Raw genomic sequence first — 21,567 nt, forward strand, 5'->3', positions numbered from 1 at the left:
TGTATATCATATATGAATGGACCTCAATTTGATATTATATATTATGTTAGAACAATTTAAATATGGAATAATACAATTTAATGATGCTCGTTAGGTTAGGGTTAATGATTATGATTGGTTATATTATTAGTGGTTGACACTTTTGGATCTAGATTTGGTTTGTATTATTGTATTATTTATTTATTAATTTAAAGGATATAAAAATGTACTCTATTCTGTTTTCCATTATAGAAAAATGTAGATATCAGTAGTTCAGATTCTTTTATGATTGCAGACTGATATGGTTGAAACATTTTATTTGGTTTATAGGAAAATACAAATAATCAGTTCTTCATTGTTTATGTTATATTAATACATAAATGGAGCTTGAAGACATTGCAAAGAAACTGGACCACATGCAAAGAAAAACAAGGAATTGTGTATAAATTATTAAAAGTTTTTCAGTCAATGAGTAATAAAATTAATTTATAAGGTTTAAAATAAAATTTAACTATAAATTAATGAATGACTCAGACACTAGAGACATTAGGATAAATTTTGATTGCATTTAAGGAAATAGTTAGGTAACCTGTGGCATGTTATTATCAGAAATGATATGCATTATGCATCAGAATCTATGCAAGAAAATATCACTATTTAAATGGTTGCAAAATTGGACAGTTAAACAAAAATATAACAACTAGGTATTAAAAGACATACTTGAAATGATAAAGATGAAAGGATAATTAAATTAACCTAATATCTTAAGGATCCAATGAATTTAAAAAAGACAATAAAAGTATATTACCTGACCTTACAATTAACCAATATAGTATTAGTAAAAGTAATTGAATATAATAATATTTTTTTTTGTGTAATCATTTATTTCCATGTCCCTATCCTGATTATTACATAAAATCTATAATATTTATTTTGTTAGTTTAAAGATAATTTAAAAAGAAAATATTGAGCATATTCAATTTTGATACAACTATAAATTATTATGTTATATACTTAAATCTAACATATATTTATTTAAAATCATGTTTTCATAATAAAATACTGGAAAATAATTATTTACATTTTCAGCTAAATTACAAGAAAAATGTATATAATTGTTTATACTTTTAATTTTGAATTTGATAACAGCTAAACAGCTTAACATAATGATAACGGAGAAGAAAATTAGGCGCAATTTCATAATGTGCATCATTGTGTTTAAACCATAGTTACCAAGGTAGTGGTTTAGACGCTCTTTTTATTTTTATTGAATCATACTTTCAAGAAAAATTTTATGTGTAATAAAAAGAAAATTTAAGAAAAATGTTTGAATTTATCAATATTTATGTCATTTTTGTTTGAATTTAATGTGAAAAAAAATATTAAATCATAAATAACGATACATGATGCCAATTACAGCTGTTTTCTTGACTATAGGACGGTGGACTTCACTAATAAATCGATATCGATATATTAATTATATTGTCGATTGTACCTGTTTACAAGATCGGTGATACCAATTCTACAAACGAATGGAATCGTACAATCGATAGTAGAATTTATTAATAGATATCGATTTATTAGTGTTGCCACCTGTAGCAGCATATAAACAAGAAGCGCTGTAGTCAGCGTCCTGATACATTATACAAGTATAACCGGTCCTGGAGATTGTCTATCTATTAGTATTTAGTATAGTACACGCAGTTGCTGGGTCAGCTCTGTATCTAAGTATTAGCACAAGTGTGATTAACTCTGTTTACATTTCATAAAAATAATAATAACAGTATAACGTTAAACGCCAAGGTTTTTTATTTTTATTATTTAAAAAACATTGCCGCAATGTGTTTCGATGAAGACACTCCACCTTCGCCTGCCGTCCAAGTAACCGTAAGTAATCTCTTCTGACAATAATTTTTTTTTGAGGAATGTCAGTAAGGAATAGAAATTCGTTTTAATTAATTAAAATTTACTGCTTTTCTGAATCTTATGGCGTAGTCTATAAACATTTATAGATGAGATGCGCGTTCCTACTAGCGAGGAGACGGTAACGTAAGAAAATTCGCCATAATAATAAAATGTTAATATGTAAATAACAAAATGTTGTCCAAAAATTATTTTTTGGATTTTTATTCCAGGGTAAAGAATGTTAGTGTGCTATTTGTTTCATTCATAATTCTTTTTGGGTTACGTTAAAGGAAAATCAACTATTGTAAAAATTATAAAGAATAATATTTTTCAGGGTATGGCATATAGATTTGTCTAAATATTGTTTTAAAAACAATTTAATATACACTTCTATTTATCAAAAAACAAAATTTTTGTTTAAACTCAAATAATAATAAAATATAAAACCGATATGCCAAATCCTCATACATAATATATATATACTATATAATTCTCGTGATATGCGATTTTACACGAAAAAAGTGATTTTATGTGAACGCATTTTATCTATGTTTCTTTTAAGAGGATGTTAGTGTATTATTTATTTTCTCTTTCGCATCTACTCACTTACTACACGGTAAGTTTGTGTTTCACAGAACCAATCGTGTATTAACAATTTTAGTATTAGAATAAATTGGCTTATTATCAAACTTAAAGTAAATAATATTATTTGTGTGATTAGACCACACTGTTACTTGAATGATTGCTGTAGTCATGTTTATAATAATATTTCAAGACGCAGAAAGAATGTTTATGAGTAGAGGAGGAGGTGTACATTTCACACAATGGCACGCAAATCGTTTTTTTTTGTGCACATGATTTATTGTCCCCTTCGCGCTGGGGTGAACCGTATACCTGACCGAACCCATGGGGATGAGAAAGACAAGATTTTTGTGTTGTAGTTAGTAGTAGTGTAGTACCTTTAAGTGCATTATAATGTACCTACACCGATAGATACTTATTCAGTTATTCATGGAATCGTTTGCAGAGGATTATTTCCTTAATATTAATGGAATCCCGTCGCACTGGTCGTAACACGTTTGGAAACATAGACCTTAAATGTAACTGGTTTAGGAACACCACATGTTTAGAAAAATCACACGTTTGGGTATAAATGAATATAATTTCATGCAGTGTTGTTGTTCGGTTCAATGTACAACTATGCTCTTTTTCCATAGACCACGTTTGGGTATAAATGAATATAATTGTATGCAGTGTTGTTGTTCGGTTCAATGTACAACTATGCTCTTTTTCCATAGACTACATCAGGGGTCCTCAAACACAAACCATTATATTTTTCAATTGAAGACCATAGGGTATTGAGTATAATTAATAAATAGAGACAAATTTTAACTGATGCCATACGGTTTGTGACTGTAACTTAAATGTTTACTGTAATATATTTTTCACAAACTTAAAAAAAACATCTTTCAGTTTTGTTTAACATTTCAAAGTATTAAAAATAATTAAATAACAAGATGATAATATGAATAGTTTAATTTTGACAATTTAATGCAGTTTACGTAGGGTAAGATCTTGTCGGCGGCATACCAGATGTGGTCACGGGCCGTAGAATCCTGCATGATATATATACATAGCATAGTAGTAATACTATAATATAAATACAAAATATCTAATGACCTAAATCACTGTTCTCACAAACAGTTGTTCAACAAACATGCATGATAAGATAGGAACAGAGGCGGATTTTTTTTTTACGACTATTGGCGATTTCACGTTATGAGCAATTATGCACGTTATGTAACAAAAAATGTCCACCCCTATAATAGGTGAACAAGATATAATACCTCTTCCAAAATACCTACTCTAAATATTAAATATATAGACAATACCAGTGGACATCCATTTGAATTTTTAGACTATTTTTTATTTTGATTATTTTATTTAGCCTACTTTGAAAAATGGGTATACCGTATACCATATACGATATACAATAATATAAAAAAATACGCACATTATTAATTATTTTTGGTAAATATAAAGTAATTAATTTTCCAATTTTTTTTTATACGTTTGATATTTTTAATAAAGCATTACAACATTTTCCGTCCTAGGCAACTGCCTACAAATCCGCCTCTGGATAGGAAGTAGCTGATTTATTTGCTAATTTAAATTATAATTATTTATTATATTTTATTATCATTATTGTATTTGAGTGGTAAAAAGGTATCCTTGGCTATATTTTAGATCATATTTGATAGTGTTTAGGTTATTTTAGTGCTAGCTTTACTTATAACATATAACTTATAACTATAATGACTATTGTGTTTTTGTAAGTACATACAAATATCGAATTATATTATAAATTACCTAGTTAATAAGCATTTTTTTTCTACATAAATTATTGTTTTTTTATACTGAGCTATCATATTATAAAACTTATGTATACGTAATTAGTTACGCGGATAGTTCTTCTATTATAATATAAGTTCAGATGAAATATATTGTTTAACGTATCCATTTAATTTGATAATATAAAAACATATATTTTCACAACGAACAGGTAGTGTAGTTACTAGTTACTCACTAATATAACAACCGTATAAAGGTCATTACTCATTATGATCATAATAGTTATTGATAAATATTAGATTAAATATTTTAACGATATACCATATCCTATTCGATTGAGAACAGGCGAAATAGCGATGTTCGCGTTAATTGTCCGTTAATGATTTATAGCCGTGTGAATTAAATGATTATTACAAATTTGTATATTCACATATTGATGTGAATTAAATAGGTTATTACAAGTTTCAACGATTAATGTCGAAATTTCGAGAACATTCAACACGAATGAAACATTAAAACACTAATAATTCTTATCCATATTGAAATAATTGATCTATGAATGTGTATTTCTGTAATTAATACAATTTTAAAAATTATTTTTTTTTATATATATTTACTCTATATTTTGGATTATTAGTAGAGCGATAAATATAATTATATTAAATATTTTTTTTTGTCATACTTTCTAAGGTAAAAAATGCATTAAATTTTCAACTACAGTAATTTTCCTGGTAGATATTTTGAAGTTTAGTACTTTTCCTAATAATTGTGAATAAAATGAATATATTTTGATTTCTTTTTTCAAATTTTATGACTAAAATTTAACTAGTGTTATAGGTAAGGCTAGGATTGGTATGTAAATACATATTTTTACTAAAACATGATAAATTAAGTATTGGAAATGATGAATTCATTTTTCGCGATTTGCAATAAAATAAAACATATTTTATTTTATATTTTTTTACATATTTCGTCATAAATACATATAACATAATATTTTAACATTATTTGTAAAATTTCTGCTTTTTGTTTACATATTTCGTAAATGTTGACAATTAAATTATACATTTATACTTCGATAATAGTACTTAAGTACTAAGTAAAAATTGTAAGTGTATAATGTATATGGGAAATAAGTATATGAAAGTATTAGTTAAATATTAATAACTTGATTATAGTTTATCTTATTTGTTTCTATTCGATAACTATACATTAATGATCTTAGATTATACTTTATATATTAGACAAAACATATTTACGAATTTTCAACAGTGTCAGTACTTGCGTTTGCATGGTTGTAAAAATAGCTTTATATTTTATATTTTTTAAATTAAATTGATTAGAAATTAAAAAAAATTAATAATTGTACGATATATATTATTCAAAAACTATTAAGAATTTTATTTTAATTTTACACGTTAACATAATTTTAAATTTTTCTTATTATAAATTTTTTATTTTATACTACATTTTGGCCATTTTAATTATATATATATGTACATATTTTAGGTTTTTTATTAGTTATTACATATAAACCCCAGCCCTAGTTATAAAAGTTTTTCTTTTTTTGTCAACTAGAACTTAGATCTGTCCTGAGATCGTTGCTGTTGATAATGTTACTAGGTATCTGAAAAATGAATAATTTTATTATTACTTTGAAGACCTATTTTTCTCTCGTAGTATCAGATATTTAACCTTATTATCGTTTGATGTATTGTATTTATGTTGATATTTTATTTATAATTCTATAAATTCTATAGTTATTGTAATGTAACATAAAACAACATTTTAATTTAATATAAATTAGATATAATTTTAAAATTTGAAGTATTATAAAAATTTACATATGGTCCTAGATCATACCCTTCTCTTAAATTTTTATAATAAGCCAGTTCACTATTATATATTTATACTAAAATAACAGATTAAAGCAAATATTTTATTAAATTTGAAAGGTATAGAATATAAATTATACATGAATATAATTATGTATAATTAGATTTACAATACATATATATATAGTTTTATTGATGATATTATGCACTATAGAATTAGTGGATTATGGCATAAAATTAAAAACAAATAATTAATAGTGGTAAATTCTTCATATTAAAACCAATTAATATAATTCTACCTAGTGACAACACTGAAATCAAGATTTCATATCGAACGTAAAATTAAGTATTCAAAACTGAGACCCATAACAAAATTAAATAGTATCTATTACAATTTATTTTAGATAACTGACAATTGTAATAGAAATAACCAAAGTAATTTGTTGAATGTTGAGTTTTCGACACAAATTAAAATGACTAGACTAAGATAATATGATATACATTATACTCGTACATCTAAGGTCGTGGTTTTCGAATAAGATCTCGTAACAACTTAAAAAAATTACAACGTAAAATTTGAAAATTGATGCTGTTATGAAGTGAGTGATCATTAAAATGCTTATTTTTGTTATAGGTATCTAATAAGACATAAGCTTTACTTACCCATTCAGTTAAAAAATTTAGTTTAATAATTTTTTTTTTTTTTTGAAATTTGTATAATATGCATAATATATTAATATGTATAGAATACGAGCATTTCAAAAAACCATTTATAATATTATTCGAGTAGGTAATATTTGTTTTCATGGACTGTATCATTTGTGATAGCATAGCATCAGTAGTAGTAATTTATGTGGCTTATAGCCTATAGGCACCAGTTCAACCGTCTTAATGAGTATTTCGTTATCGTGTTTTTTCATATAGCCGACAGCCGTTACCTATTATCTACTAACATTAATGATTTCCGGATGTTTTCATTTTTTACTCGAGATAATTGTTATAATGCCATATAACAAGTATACATAATTATTATTGTTTGATTATAAATTAACCTATGAGTTGTGCACACAAGCTTAAAATTACCTATATCAATAATATTTCGTTGCTTAAATTTTAAATTAGATATTAATAAGTTTTAATGCTAATATTCATATTCATAATCATATTATTATATATATATTTTACTTTATTTTATCATAAAAGGTTATGTTTATTGCACCTAGCTACTTTTTCTGTTGGCACTGATAATAATTAGGTAGGTATTCATTTTTATTATCGTTATTCATTAGTTAATTAATAATAAAAATAATTATTAACAAAAATTAATTAACTACGTGTAGATTTTACAATTATTTTAGAAATAGGTACCTACAATTTTACCTACTTGATTAGGATTATTATAATTTATTGTTATATTATGATGGTATTTTTTTTTTTAGTTTTCCTTGTGTATCTATTATATGACATATTATACCTACCCGTTGTTATGAATAATTAACTTGTATTTTGATTTATTATTATTGTTATACACTTATACTGCGTTTTAAATTTTTCAATACGGACAATAATAAGTACAGTGTTCTTATTTTTTAGATCAAAGATGATTGCAAATCATTTATTTTGTCCAATGAACAATTGACTACTTTGATGAAAGATATGGATAAGTCCATCAGAAACGGTTTGGGCAAAGAAACCAATTCATCTTCTGTTGTTAAATGTTATGTCACTTATGTACAGGATTTACCTAATGGGACAGGTTAAAATGCCTATGATGATTATATTATGTGGCTGCAGATGATATTTAATTATTTTTTTTCTTTTAGAAAGAGGTAAATTCTTGGCTTTGGACTTGGGTGGTACTAACTTCCGTGTACTATTGATTGAATTGGGAGATAAAAACCACTTCCATATGGACTTTGAAATTTTCAAAGTTCCCAGTCAGATCCAAACTGGCCATGGCACAGAAGTAATAAAATATAGTCTTGTTATTAATTAGTAACTATAGGTACTAAACTTATGTTTGTCTTTATGTTATGTAGTTATTTGATCATATTGCTAAATGTCTAGCAGAATTTGTGAATAAGTACAACGTGGACAGCAAAAAGGCATTGCCGCTGGGCTTTACTTTTAGTTTTCCACTTAGACAAGTTGGACTAACAAAAGGATTTTTAAATAGCTGGACCAAAGGATTTAATTGTTCGGGAGTGGTTGGCGAAGACGTTGTCAGACTTCTTAAGGAAGCCATCAAGAGAAGGAAGGTAAATAATAATAAAATTAGAAAAATTATTAATTTTTTTTTTATTATACATTACTTTTATCTTATCTTTATATAATATAACCTATAATTCATAGTTTTATAATATAATATGTTACTATGCATCTATGTATATGGGCGGATTGGCAATTTTTGGCCTACCGGGAAATTTAAAAAAGGGCCCCCACATGAAAAAAAGACTAAAAAGGGGCACATTACCGAAATACGAAGGGGGGCCCACCGAAAAATGCCCGGTTTCCGCCCATTTTAAATGAAATACATAAATGTATGTCAAAATGTATGCAGTAAATATAAACATATACGACTCAACCTAAAAATAAAAATACCATTTAGACTTTAGAGCATATACAATTTATAAAGTATCTGAATTATATTTTTAATATCTGACATGTTATTTGAGTTACAATCAAATAAATATCATAGGAATTATAATGGGAAAACATTATTATTATAATATATCTTATACATATATTTATTAAATGATAAATAAATTGAACATTTTAAAAATCGATAAAATTCATTAAAAATATAAACGTCGTTTAAAAACGAATGACGTTCACATATCGATATGAACGTGAACGTGTGAACGTGCGTTCACGAACGACGTTCTTTCCAAATTCCAAACACTGGTATTAGTATAATATAATTCTTAATTGCAATGCATTATACAAATTTATGGTGGGTTTAATTCGATTTTTATTTTATTTCCAGTATCTTTACAGGAAACAGCATGTCTTTTTCCGTTTAAATAGTTTATAACACATCGTATAATGAACCTATACAGTAATCAATAATACATTAAGCACATATTTTTCTGTTTATACGATTATATCGATTAAAATATCACAATCCACCACCCGCCATTTAAAACTAAATAATATAACGATAGTAATGATATGGATATTCGTATACGTATCTAATTAGTTCTCACCTCACACTTAAAGATATTCTGCGATTATATCGAAGGGCCATTTGTGGTCATATAATATTTACTAATTGTTTTATTTCACAGCGTTGGTAATTATTTTAACAGTTCTACAAACATAATAATTCGTACATAGGATTTGTTTGAACCTCTAAGGCAAGGGTGATAAACCTATGGCTAAATTGAAATAATCAAAAATTCTGTAACTTTATTTTTATCCTTAGAAAATATTACTTCAATTACGAACGTGAACAATTTTCAAATTCTTGATCAGAAAAATTTTGAATTTAACCCAAAAAAGGTTTATCACCCCTGCTCTAATGGAATAGGAATTGGCATTAAAGTAGGTATATCGTATGTATATTATATACTATGTACTTAGTACATATACCTCAAAAGTCAACGTCAATAGTTTATCTTTCGCATGGATACATCCAAATACTACTCTTCTATAATATTAATATTTAGTATGGAATATAAAATATGATATTATAATTGTATGTAAACGAAATATTGTTTTTAGACAAAAAACGGATTACATTACTTAGAAGTTACGTTTTTGACCCATAGAAGTTCTTTTATATAACTATACCTTTATGGCTTTATACAACTTATATCCTATTCTACGATTAATAACATTGTCCGTATATAATTTTAGATGTTTGTTTTTCATTTTCATATTTGTTTGTTTTAGATCTTCCATCGAACGTAGTGCGATGTATCGTTGATACTCGTTTCTATATATAATTTATATTAAATTATACTTGAATATTTTTTTTGAAGGTTTATTTTACTGTTAATTGTATTAGGACGTACAGATTGACGTGTGTGGAATATTGAACGATACAACTGGTACACTCATGTCATGCGCTTGGAAGACTCCGAACACCAAAATTGGACTTATAGTTGGTATGTTGAGTAAACAGATATTTAAGTAGATACATTTATTAATTATATTAACTCAATAAGTGAGTGTAAACTGTCATGTCTTAGCCATAGCTTTGAGTTAACACACAAAATACCACACAATATATTACTTGTATTTTATTATAAGTACCTACAATATTTTTTATGCTAATTAATAATTATTTTTACACTGATACTTTCATTTTTCTTCTAATGATATTAAAATCATTATTTTTGTTTTGTTTGTTCTTATTTATTAAACGTATAATATTTATTATTTATATTTAACGTATATTTATAAACGTATAATAACTTGTAGGAATTTACTATGAAGCTAGGAATATTAAATATTACAGTTAATATTACGTATTTCTATAACTTATTTACTTTTTTGTTTTTATAGAAAAGATAAATTTGTTTATTTTTTCTTAACTTTTCTTATTTTATTTCTTTTTTAAACATTTTATTTTATTTTATAGAAGTACATATAGATTAATTAAACAAGTTCGTCTTGTTAGGCACATTATCGTATTGATTAAAGTAGTTGCTATATTGATTTGATAGCCAATTAGTTAAGACAAAAAAACTCTGACCTCGACATTAAATGATAAATTTATAGTTTTCAGGTTCCTGTAAAAGGTTAAGAGTCAAATTTAAAATATCATACCTATTGATAATTTGATAATAAGTTTTGTAGTAATGCAATATACTTAATATTATTGTCAGTTTAATAAAATTTTAACCTTGGGCTAGACAACATTTTATTCTATGACAGATGGATTATTTTCATTGTTTCAGAATACTTAATTAACTTGTATTTAATTGAATTTTTTAAAAGAGAAAAACATATTATAACTATGTTTTGATTTGAAAGTAAAATTATTATCAACATTTTATAGGTGTTACGAATCTACTCACATTATTCAATTAGTGATGACTTATGACTTATGATAAACTAAAAAAATCTACGTATTGTTATCGCGTTATTGGTCGGGTTCACTGTGATTGTTTATATTCTATACACGTGTAAATATTGGCCACATCACAGTATCACACAATAATTTCTTTATGAAACATTTTATTATTGCATTTTATGCTCTTTTAATAGAAATTTTCAAATGTGACGATAATACATATTAGGTTTTATAAAATTATATTCATGTATAATATATATAGGTTCGAAAATTTTTTTTATAAAATACTGCAGCTTATACATTTTTATAATTTTTATTAAATACCAAAAATATTGCACGTTAACTAAATATTATAAAAATTGATTTTAAAAAACAGTTGCAACACCTATATACGTTCGAGACATTTACGGTCCGCACCTTTTTTGGGGGCGTTATTCGTTTGCATTTATCAACCTTATACCTTTTCAGTGTTTCGATCGCATCGTTAATTCTGTAAATTAAAAATAATATGCGATTTGTCCGTAACTTGTATTGAGCTAGAGTAAACAGTTTGCAAATTTAAACTATTAAATGTAACAGCCTATTTTCAACGAGGATACTGTGTCACTGCAACGAAAATACGGCATGTTGACATCGGCCACCTAGAGGCGTATTTATGGGTAGGGGTGAAGGGGAGGGGTTCATAACTTATTTTAAAATTATAGTATCAATAAAAGCTTACTTACGCGATGACCTAAATAATATTCTTTTACCTTTAAGTTATATAATAAGCCTAATAGGTAAATTGACTCCAATATTAAAGTTAACAATATGCCTAAAATTGGTGATTGTTGCACGTTTGAAATTACATATACTCTTAAATAATTAAAATTATTTTGTCTATAGTTAAAATATTATTATTGAAAATGATTTTTAATTACAATTTTATGCGTAGGATTTATTGTAGTATTGTGCATTAAAGAAATAAATATAGACGTCAAATATGTAGCTTCAGTTTTCGTATTTTGATTATCTACAAAATCGTGTTTGTGTAGGAACGGGATGTAACGCATGTTACGTTGAAAAGGTGGAGAACGTCGAACTTTTCGACGGCGACAAGATAAAACCGCACGTGATCGTGAACACCGAGTGGGGCGCATTCGGGGACGATGGGAAATTAGACGCCGTTCGCACAAAATACGATCGGGAAATCGATGAAGACTCGTTGAATCCAGGACAACAGAGGTAAGCGTGTTGCTCGCTCGATACGACTAAACAATAATATTTTTTTACTAATTTCCGCGTGACCGTGCGCGATGTCTGAAATATATGCTTTCTACTTCGGTGTTTTAGATTCGAGAAAATGATTAGCGGCATGTATATGGGCGAGATTGTGAGATTAGCCATCGTGGACTTGGCCAATCAAAACAAACTTTTCGAGGGAAAACTGTCTGAACAAATGAAGACCAAAGGAGCGTTTTGCACATCATTCGTATCAGATATTGAGAGGTAGGTAGGCCTATAGATATTACCTACGGCATAGCTTACGGTGTAAAACTATAATTATTTTAATTTTTAAGACTTCCATTGTAAATCTCTTAAAATATTTATTCATGATAGACAATACGATAAAAAAATTTCAATGGTAAACATGTTTTATACACACTATACATGTTGATTAGAAATGTTATTGTGGTAGAGAGCACATAGTACTTTTTTGTGAACGTTATGAAAACTTTAAAGAATTCCGATTACAAATGTATACCTATAGCTCGGCAATCGTTAGTCGCAGGTAAACGACCCATATGCTAATGGAAAGATAACTTACAATAAATTTGGTTATCTCATCTTTCCATATTATTATTATTGATTTAAATTTTATAGTTATACATTTATTAAAAATGATCAATTTATATTAAATGTAGGTATTAAATATTTAAAAACATTTTTACATTTTGGCGTTTGGTATCATTGTATTTATTAATGTGGCCCTCGGACTTCGAACCTATTCATATTGGCTTAACCAAATGGTAAATACACTAGGGTGATTCTTTTATCTTTAAACACTCATTATTTCGTCAAGTATTGACATTTTTTTAAATTGTTGTTTCATATCTCATATGTAATAAACTCGTTATCCGCTATTGACACAGCGATGAACTTTGTACCTATAGTTACCAACGCCTCGTAGTCGTATTAAACCTGAAGAACAAACACCAAAAACCTCTATTCACTAATGGTTAAATAAAAATTATAACTTTAAAATTCATAAAAAATAGCTCTATCTATTTTATAAAATTTTAAATATAGGTTAGGTTGCCATTAGAAAATTAAAAGTTGATAGTGATTTCACTATTATATAGGTATATAATGGAAATAAAAATATTATAAAATTTAAGAAAAAATGGAACTACAATTTTTGAAAAAAGTCAATAGGTACTTGACGAAATAATGAGTGTTTAATGATAAAAGAATCACCCTACATATTATAATATAATTTATTCTTATAATAGTATTAAATACAGATAAGGCTTTATTAATTAAACATTATTTTGATTGAAAAAAACATTGAGTCTTACCAGTTAAATAAAAACAATATGTTTTTTTGTCTTGATATATTAGGTGAAGCATAAATGACAATTATCTGAATTATAAAAAAAAAAATACTAAATAACTAAAAAATAAAAATTTCATATTTTTATCCGGGATCTGGGTGACATCACTCCAACCAACAAATATTGTATGCTGATTTTACATAGCTATTAATGACGTACTAATACATTTTAATACCGGTCGTAAAAATACGTACATTTTGAAAGTTAAGTTTGTTTTTCAAAAATTGAAAGCGGTGAGGGGGGGTCTGACGTGGCAACATAGCTACTTAGGTAGTTAGGATATGGATGACTGTAATACCGGTATACTGATAGGCGTAATACCAAAAATGCCGAAATATCGAAAATAACGAAATTAATTATTTAATATTTTAATCTATTTGTATTACAATAAATAATTTATTATATTAATATTACTGATAATAATATAGGTATCTTAGGTATATATTTCGATCTGTTAGGTTAGATTTTGCATTATTTAAAATTAAAATACAATATAACATAGACCATCATAATATAACCAAAATATTGAAAATATCGGAATTCGATGTAAAAAAAATATCGTTACACCTAAGCTAGGTTAATTGCACGTGGGTAAAAGAGGAATTGATTTATAATAAATTTATTCATTTACGTCACCTTTAATTTTGTATTTAGTGCTTCAGGCGCTAATTAGTTGTGTAGTTATCAGTGACGCAACTAAAAAACGATTACCAATGGTAGTTATTCGCTATAATTTATGACTTATAATACTTTACATTTAACATAATATTATTGTTGAATAGCACTATTTGTGATTTTTTACGTCTTAGTGATATTGCCAACTACGGAAATACGTGGAAAGTTCTAAGCGAGATGGGCATCAACGACCCATCGTTGGCCGATTGTGCCAATGTGCGATACATTTGCGAGTGTGTGTCCAGTCGTTCGGCGCATTTAGTGTCCGCTGGTCTGGCCGTGATTCTCAACAAAATGGATGAAAAATCTGTGACGATCGGTGTCGATGGTTCTGTTTACCGTTTCCATCCCTTTTTCCATAAACTCATACTGGAAAAGACTAGACAGCTGACTAAAGCCGACATCAATGTAAGTGAATGAGGGAATAGTATTATTAACCCACGTATAATACTAATCATAAACAATGTAACTTATACCTACTAATAGATTACTAATAAATCGGCTTTGCCTATAACGTTAAGCTGTAGAAAATATAAATGTTATTATAGATGTATTATTATAAGAACGCTTGATTTAATCTCGTCTATAATTTATTAGGAAAATTGTTTGGCACAAAAAATTATATGACATGTAGTATACCTACATTCCCCGAATTATATATAAAATAAATAATTGTCTGACATACCATGTCCGACTTGGCTACGTTGACAACAAGTTTTATTTATACGTGTTATTGCATAAAAAATTTGAGGCCCGACTTGTTTTACCAAGTGGTCATAGGCACCGATTTTTAGATATTAGTGCGGGGGCAAACCCCTCTGTTAAGTGGAAAAAAAAATTCTGTAGTATTCTGCAATTTGCTGACCGGGAATATTTTAATGTTACATTGTAATATTATATTTTAATAATTTGATATTAACCAAATAATTATTGCTGTATACAACAGGGGCGAAATAATGCTTTTGCCCCAGTTAAATCAGTGCACAGCAGTAGTCGCCCCCTTAGTCGCCTTGGAGTCGGCGTCTATGGAACTACACTGGACTTCTCTTTGATATTACGTCAAAGCTCATATCTCTTATTATATCAAATGTTATATAATATACATAAATTGAAGAATGCATACTACACAGACTTGGATTATACCTGATTACCTTGGATTATATAATTCCCCCCCACGGTAATGTGACAGTTAAATTTTATGTGGAACACTCGTTTATCCAACATCCATTAAGTCCCCCTTTTAGTTTTTTGCAAATCAAGCACTAACTTTAATTGTTTCTTATACGTGATATTTTAGAAAACGCCCTTTCATATATGAATTGATTTACACAATTTAATCATAACAAGCATATTTTCAAGGTTTTAAAGAATATTATATGAAATATATATATATATAAATATATATAATATAAATATATATACTATATATATATATCCATAATGGGTTACATTTTGAATATTTTATAAAAAAATGTAATAATTTACAAAAAAGGGGGGAAAATATTTTTGACCTTCGTGAGCTTCTGCTCAAAAAAGCTTCAAAAAATTGTTTTTTAATTTAATTATTTAAAACATGTTATTATTATTGTGGCCAAATGTAAACTCCTACACGAATAACCTTTTTACCGGAATCATCATTAAATGTAAACTCCTACGCACTAATAACCTTTTAAATTTTTACCTGAAAATCAAAGATATTGTAATCTCCTACATAGAAATTTTTCCCCTTTTAAAAATAGGGTAATATTATTTAAATTCACGATTTTGAAGTTGAAAAGCTTATAACTTGAAAATAATAAATATATATTTATCAAACAAACGCTTGAATAGAGCGTATTTATACCGCTGTATGATGATTCTCGAAGGTTAGGTTATATTTATATTATATACTATACTATAAAATACAAAATATTACTACAAAATTTAGCAATACAAATTGTGCCACAACATAATAAAACAGTTTTTTCTCGTTAATCGAAAATATTTCCAGTGGGGGGAGTGAAACCCCTCCTGTATACGTGCTTGATTAGGCACATATGCGGCGCTAACTTCTCCAATTTTACTATTAAATAATTTTTTAAAGAACTGTTACTTTTATTTATTTTTTACAGTACTTATTTAATATATTTTAAGAAAAATTATATAATTCCGAAAAAATTTTTTGTACACATATAAAAGATTATTTTGATGAAACCCATTAAGAATAAAAAAATCTTATTTTTAAGATTTTAAGCGCACATTATATATTTTGTACAATATTAAATTATATTTTTTTCTTTGTAGGCCCTTATTTCTTGTGATGGACCCAGGTGTCATGGCCCGCTTCCTCTTTAATTTGGGCCTGAAATTATGTGTTTTTGTATTTTATTTGTTGTCGAAAACAATTTTTTTTTTTCAAATGAAATAAAAATGAGATTAAATCTGGTGTTTTTAAATAAAACTTCCTTTTAGAAGTTATCAGTCAGACTTGCAATCTATTATACTCATATACTTAAAAATTAGAATAAAATCAAAACTTTTTTTAAAATTTTTCAGTTTGAAAATGAATGTTTGGTCCGAAGATGGGAAGTGGTCGTGGAGCCGCCCTCGTTGCTGCTGTAGCTGTCAGGGATGAATTACCTTTGGTGACAAATCAAGAATTATCAAAATAATTGGTGGTACTCAACTTATGAATTGAAGTTGTTACCAAAGCATGTTTTTTTTAAATATTTTATTTTTAAATTTTACAATTTTTTTATTAGTTTTTAATTAGTGGCGGTTTGCCTTTAACATTGACTTTTTCCATACATTTCACAATTTACAACTTAACAAAATTGTATGTTTATTATTGTTAAGTAAGGAATTGCATAAAATAATAATAGTGTTATTTGATTTTACATTTTACTATATATTAATGAAAAAATTATTGTTATAACATTAAATCATGAGTTATGAGTAAAATAAACATTCAAATAACATGAGGTTCCGTCAGAATTTTTATTTATGCTACAATAATACTATAATGTTTATAATATTACTGTAGATACAGAAACAATAAGATATTAGATAATACAATTTAAAATAAGTAGTTTACAATAACTTTAATACAATTAATTATTTACAATTACAATAATTTTAAAATAACTAAATATACTCGTATTTTTATGAGTACAATTATAGAAGTAATTAACAGAAACATTCTCAGGATTTTTTTATTGGGGGGGGGGGGAAGTTTATTAAAAAGTGAGACGTGGGGGCAAGCCCCTTCACACCCCTTTCCCTTTAAATAAACAGAACATAACTTATAACTTATTATATGTTTGATTAAAACATGAAATTACGAAATGATATAAACTATTCTTGATCTTACAGTCTGTAACCATATATTGTGGTCACTGCTCTGTAATCTTGTAGATAATCTGAATACGAATCAAGGTATCATAAAGCAGTGCTTCCCAACCTATGTGTCGCGACTGGCTAAACTTACCTATAAATAAATATATCTATAATCATACTATACAATCAAATTTTTTTTTAGTAAGGATGGGTCGCATAACTAACAAGGGGTAAATTTGTGGGTCAACCTTAATCTTGGGAAACACTGCCATGGAGTATTAGGGTATTGCATCAATACACATCTTGATATGAATCAAGATTTATAGATAATAGAAGTTGCCTCATACCGAAATTCCAATACAAATGGAAGTGATGGAAATTGTGTCATGACGTCAGCTATCGTACAAAGTCATTTGTTTATCATAAATACTTATAGTGTTTACTTACACTGTGAGTGATGTGATTTTTTTTTATGCTCCTGCATAAGAAATAAAAATTGTTTTATTAGGATTTTGTAATTCATGTAATAAAATAGTTTGTTTTAAAGGCAACCCTGTAGAGTTATCCTAATATTGTTATAAAAAATATTTCCATTTTTAAATTAATTAAGTAAAATAAAAAAAACTTATGGTTATAATGTTATAATGGTTCATTTCAGCTCACAGAAAATATGCATATTTGCTTTCATTTATGATAAAAAATAAGAAATATTACGATAACATTTTTGTATAAAACTGGTGCAGTTGGATTTCAGGGCTGATTATATACTGCTGATATAATATGTAGATACTTACAAATTTACGAAGATTTATTAGGGGTTATAACAATAAATGCAAAATTGTATTAATTCAAATAAGTGTTAAACCGTTGTTATACAAGTATACAACACAGACATGGACATATTATAGTATAGTAACATGTTGTATTGTTGTAATAATAGGTAATAATAATAATAATAATAATAATAATAATAAGCTATATTACAATACTTTTGCTATATAAACTTGGAAAATAACTTGTATGATATCAAGCAAAATAACAGCAGTATAATTCAACTATTCAAGATATTTTAGATTCTGAACGGAGTGATGAATGTACTGATTTTACAATGATGTGTGTTTTTTTAGTTTTTATTTTATTTTTTTATTTTATTTTTGTGTCTGTCTTCACGTTTTGAAGTAGTAATAATGCTTCGATTTTTGACTTCAGCCCCCTCTTTGAATAGAAAAATTCATCTAGTTGGCACTTTGGGGGGTAAAAAATTTCCAGTAGTTTTCTAAAGCATCGGAAAAAAACCCTGAAAAAATAACGGAAAAAACGGAAGATTTTAAGCATAACCATTTTTCGACAAAATCGATTTTTTTATTTTGCTGTAACTCAAAAACGAATCATTGTAAATACTTGAAATTTTCACCAAATGTTTATATTATGGTTATCTATTTACGATTAAATTTTCAAAATATTTTGACCTTTTTTAAGCTACTTATAGACAATTGAAATTTTCGACTTTTCTAAGTTTTTTTTCTTAAATTTTGCTATCCAAAAAATCTTTAAAATTTAATAAAAGGTTTATTATAAATTGTTCTTATTGTAGTAAAAAAAAAAAAACCAAACATCGTTAGTCACAATTTTTGTTTATAAGCATTTAAAGTTCAAATGTTTACAAAATATATCAAAATCACGAAAATTTGCGAAGAATTTTGAAGTTGAAATGATACCCGTCATTCCATTCAAATTTTGAATGAAATTTTTGTTATTTGTAATAAAAAAATTAATTAAACTATTTCATTCCAAAAATGTTATTATTTATTTCTGTTACCAAGTACCTATACAACGGTTTCTTATGCAAATGGTAAAATACATTATTTTATTTGAAACTCTGGGTAAAATAACATAGTAGGTACATTTTTTAAAAGGTGGGCAAGTGGGGGGTATTGCTCTGCTGTATAATAGAGATGGAAAGTAGGTCACTATAATGGATGTGTTAAATTTGAATGCAATGACTGGTATCATTGTATACGAAAAACGATTCAGAACGGTGCTGTATACCAATTGAGTCCCTATACCTGAAGGGAAAAAAAAATTATATAATAATTGAGTCCTGGGTACTAACGAGATATATACTAATTGAGTCCGGGGTTAGGAAACTAATCGTATACGAATTGAGTCCGAGGATTATTTTGAGTAAAATATAAAATCAACCGTCTGAGTCCAGACAAAGCGAAAAATTATGCCGCACAGCCGTGCCGGGCGTCAAAATGGATGTACAATATACGTATATAATACTATATATACATTTCGTTCATATTATTTTTATGTCTTTCATCAGATGATATAGTAATATATTATTATACTATAGGCCGGGAATTTTAGATTCTATTTCTATCGTCGCTAGTAAAATAATTACCGATATCTACTGATATTGTTCATATCAACTTGGAATTTTTTTTTTATTATATTACACACTCTAGTTTACGAGGTACACCAAGCATCATGGATGAAGTTATACTAAGTGAAAGAAATAAAACTATATTTGTAATCGACGGATACAAATTTCGTTTTCACAAGAATTTAGCCAATAATCACCAACGCTGGACTTGTTGCAAAAATAACTGTAAGTCATTTTATAAATTAAATGAATTTAATACTATAGTTGAGAAATCTATTAGTCATAATCATGAACAACCGAGTGAAAATTTAATAAATAGACAGAAAATGGGAAGGAAATTGTTTTTTTTTTTAGTTTGACGGGACTCAGTTAGTATTAAAACATGGACTCAATTAGTATTATACCTAAAATTTCACTGGACTCAATTGGTATATACCCTTAAACAACCCGGGACTCAATTCGTCAAAAAAGATTATACTGGGACTCAGTTCGTATGCAGCCCAGAACGGAGATGATTTATCAGTCTAGGATAATTAGTAGGATATATTATATTATTACCTATATTTAAATTGTAATGTATCGTAATTTTACGCGATTTCGTAAAAAATTAAATTTCATACGCTCATCAAATTATTTCAACGCTAGAAAATTTTTTTTCAGTTATTTTAAAAAAAAATTATGGAGAACCTTGTGTTGGATTTTTTAAGCTTAGATATAAATTACAAAAATTTTATGAATTTTAAACTTCAAAATTCCTTGTAATTTTCGCAATTTTAATAAACAAACATTAACATTATTTTAATTTCGTAAACATTTGAACTTTTAACGCTTATAAACAAAAATTGTGACTAACGATTTTTGGTTTTTTTTTTTTTTACTACAATAAGAACAATTTATAATAAACCTTTTATTAAATTTTAAAGCCAAATTTTTTTTATCGGCATTTTAAGAAAAAAAATTTAGAAAAATCGAAAATTTCAATGGTCTCTAAATAGTTTAAAAAAATTCTAAGTATTTTGAAAATTTAATCTTAAATAGATAAAGCTAATATAAACATTTTATGTAAATTTCAAGTAATTACAATGATTCGTTTTTGAGTAACAATAAAATCAAAAAATCGATTTTTGTCGAAAAGTGGTTATGCGTAAAAATTCCAGTTTTTTCGTTACTTTTTCAGGGTTTTTACTTTTGACCCCCCCCCCCCCCACAAGTAACAACTAGATTAAATATCCTTTTCAAGGAGGAGCTGAAGTCAAAAATCAAAGCACTATTACTACTCCAAAACGTAATGATAGACACAAAAATAAAAAAAAACACATACATCATTGTGTAAAATCAATACATTCATCACTCCGTTTAGAATCTAAAAAGTGAATTAAAATTATTTGTTTGTATTAAATATTTAAATGTAAAATTAAACTTCAGAAATATATGTATAATATAAATACAAATATGCTGCTCAAATTGCATGTGTTAACTAAAATTATTTTCTTCAATTTTTTA

The 21,567-nt window shown here is 26.8% G+C and overlaps 1 protein-coding gene across 1 annotated transcript; it reads left to right on the top strand.

Moving 5' to 3' along the window:
- Positions 1–1,648: 1,648 nt before the first annotated feature.
- Positions 1,649–17,137, top strand: LOC132924693 (hexokinase type 2-like). Its single transcript, XM_060989131.1, has 10 exons — positions 1,649–1,866; positions 7,665–7,827; positions 7,895–8,037; positions 8,111–8,329; positions 10,081–10,180; positions 12,126–12,315; positions 12,424–12,579; positions 14,495–14,768; positions 16,321–16,329; positions 16,922–17,137. Exons 1-10 carry the CDS (start codon positions 1,819–1,821, stop codon positions 17,009–17,011), a joined length of 1,392 nt encoding a protein of 463 aa, XP_060845114.1. The 5' UTR covers positions 1,649–1,818; the 3' UTR covers positions 17,012–17,137.
- Positions 17,138–21,567: the final 4,430 nt, after the last annotated feature.

The sequence above is a fragment of the Rhopalosiphum padi genome, chromosome 3 (genome assembly GCF_020882245.1).
Source record: "Rhopalosiphum padi isolate XX-2018 chromosome 3, ASM2088224v1, whole genome shotgun sequence".
NCBI classification, from domain to species: domain Eukaryota; kingdom Metazoa; phylum Arthropoda; class Insecta; order Hemiptera; family Aphididae; genus Rhopalosiphum; species Rhopalosiphum padi.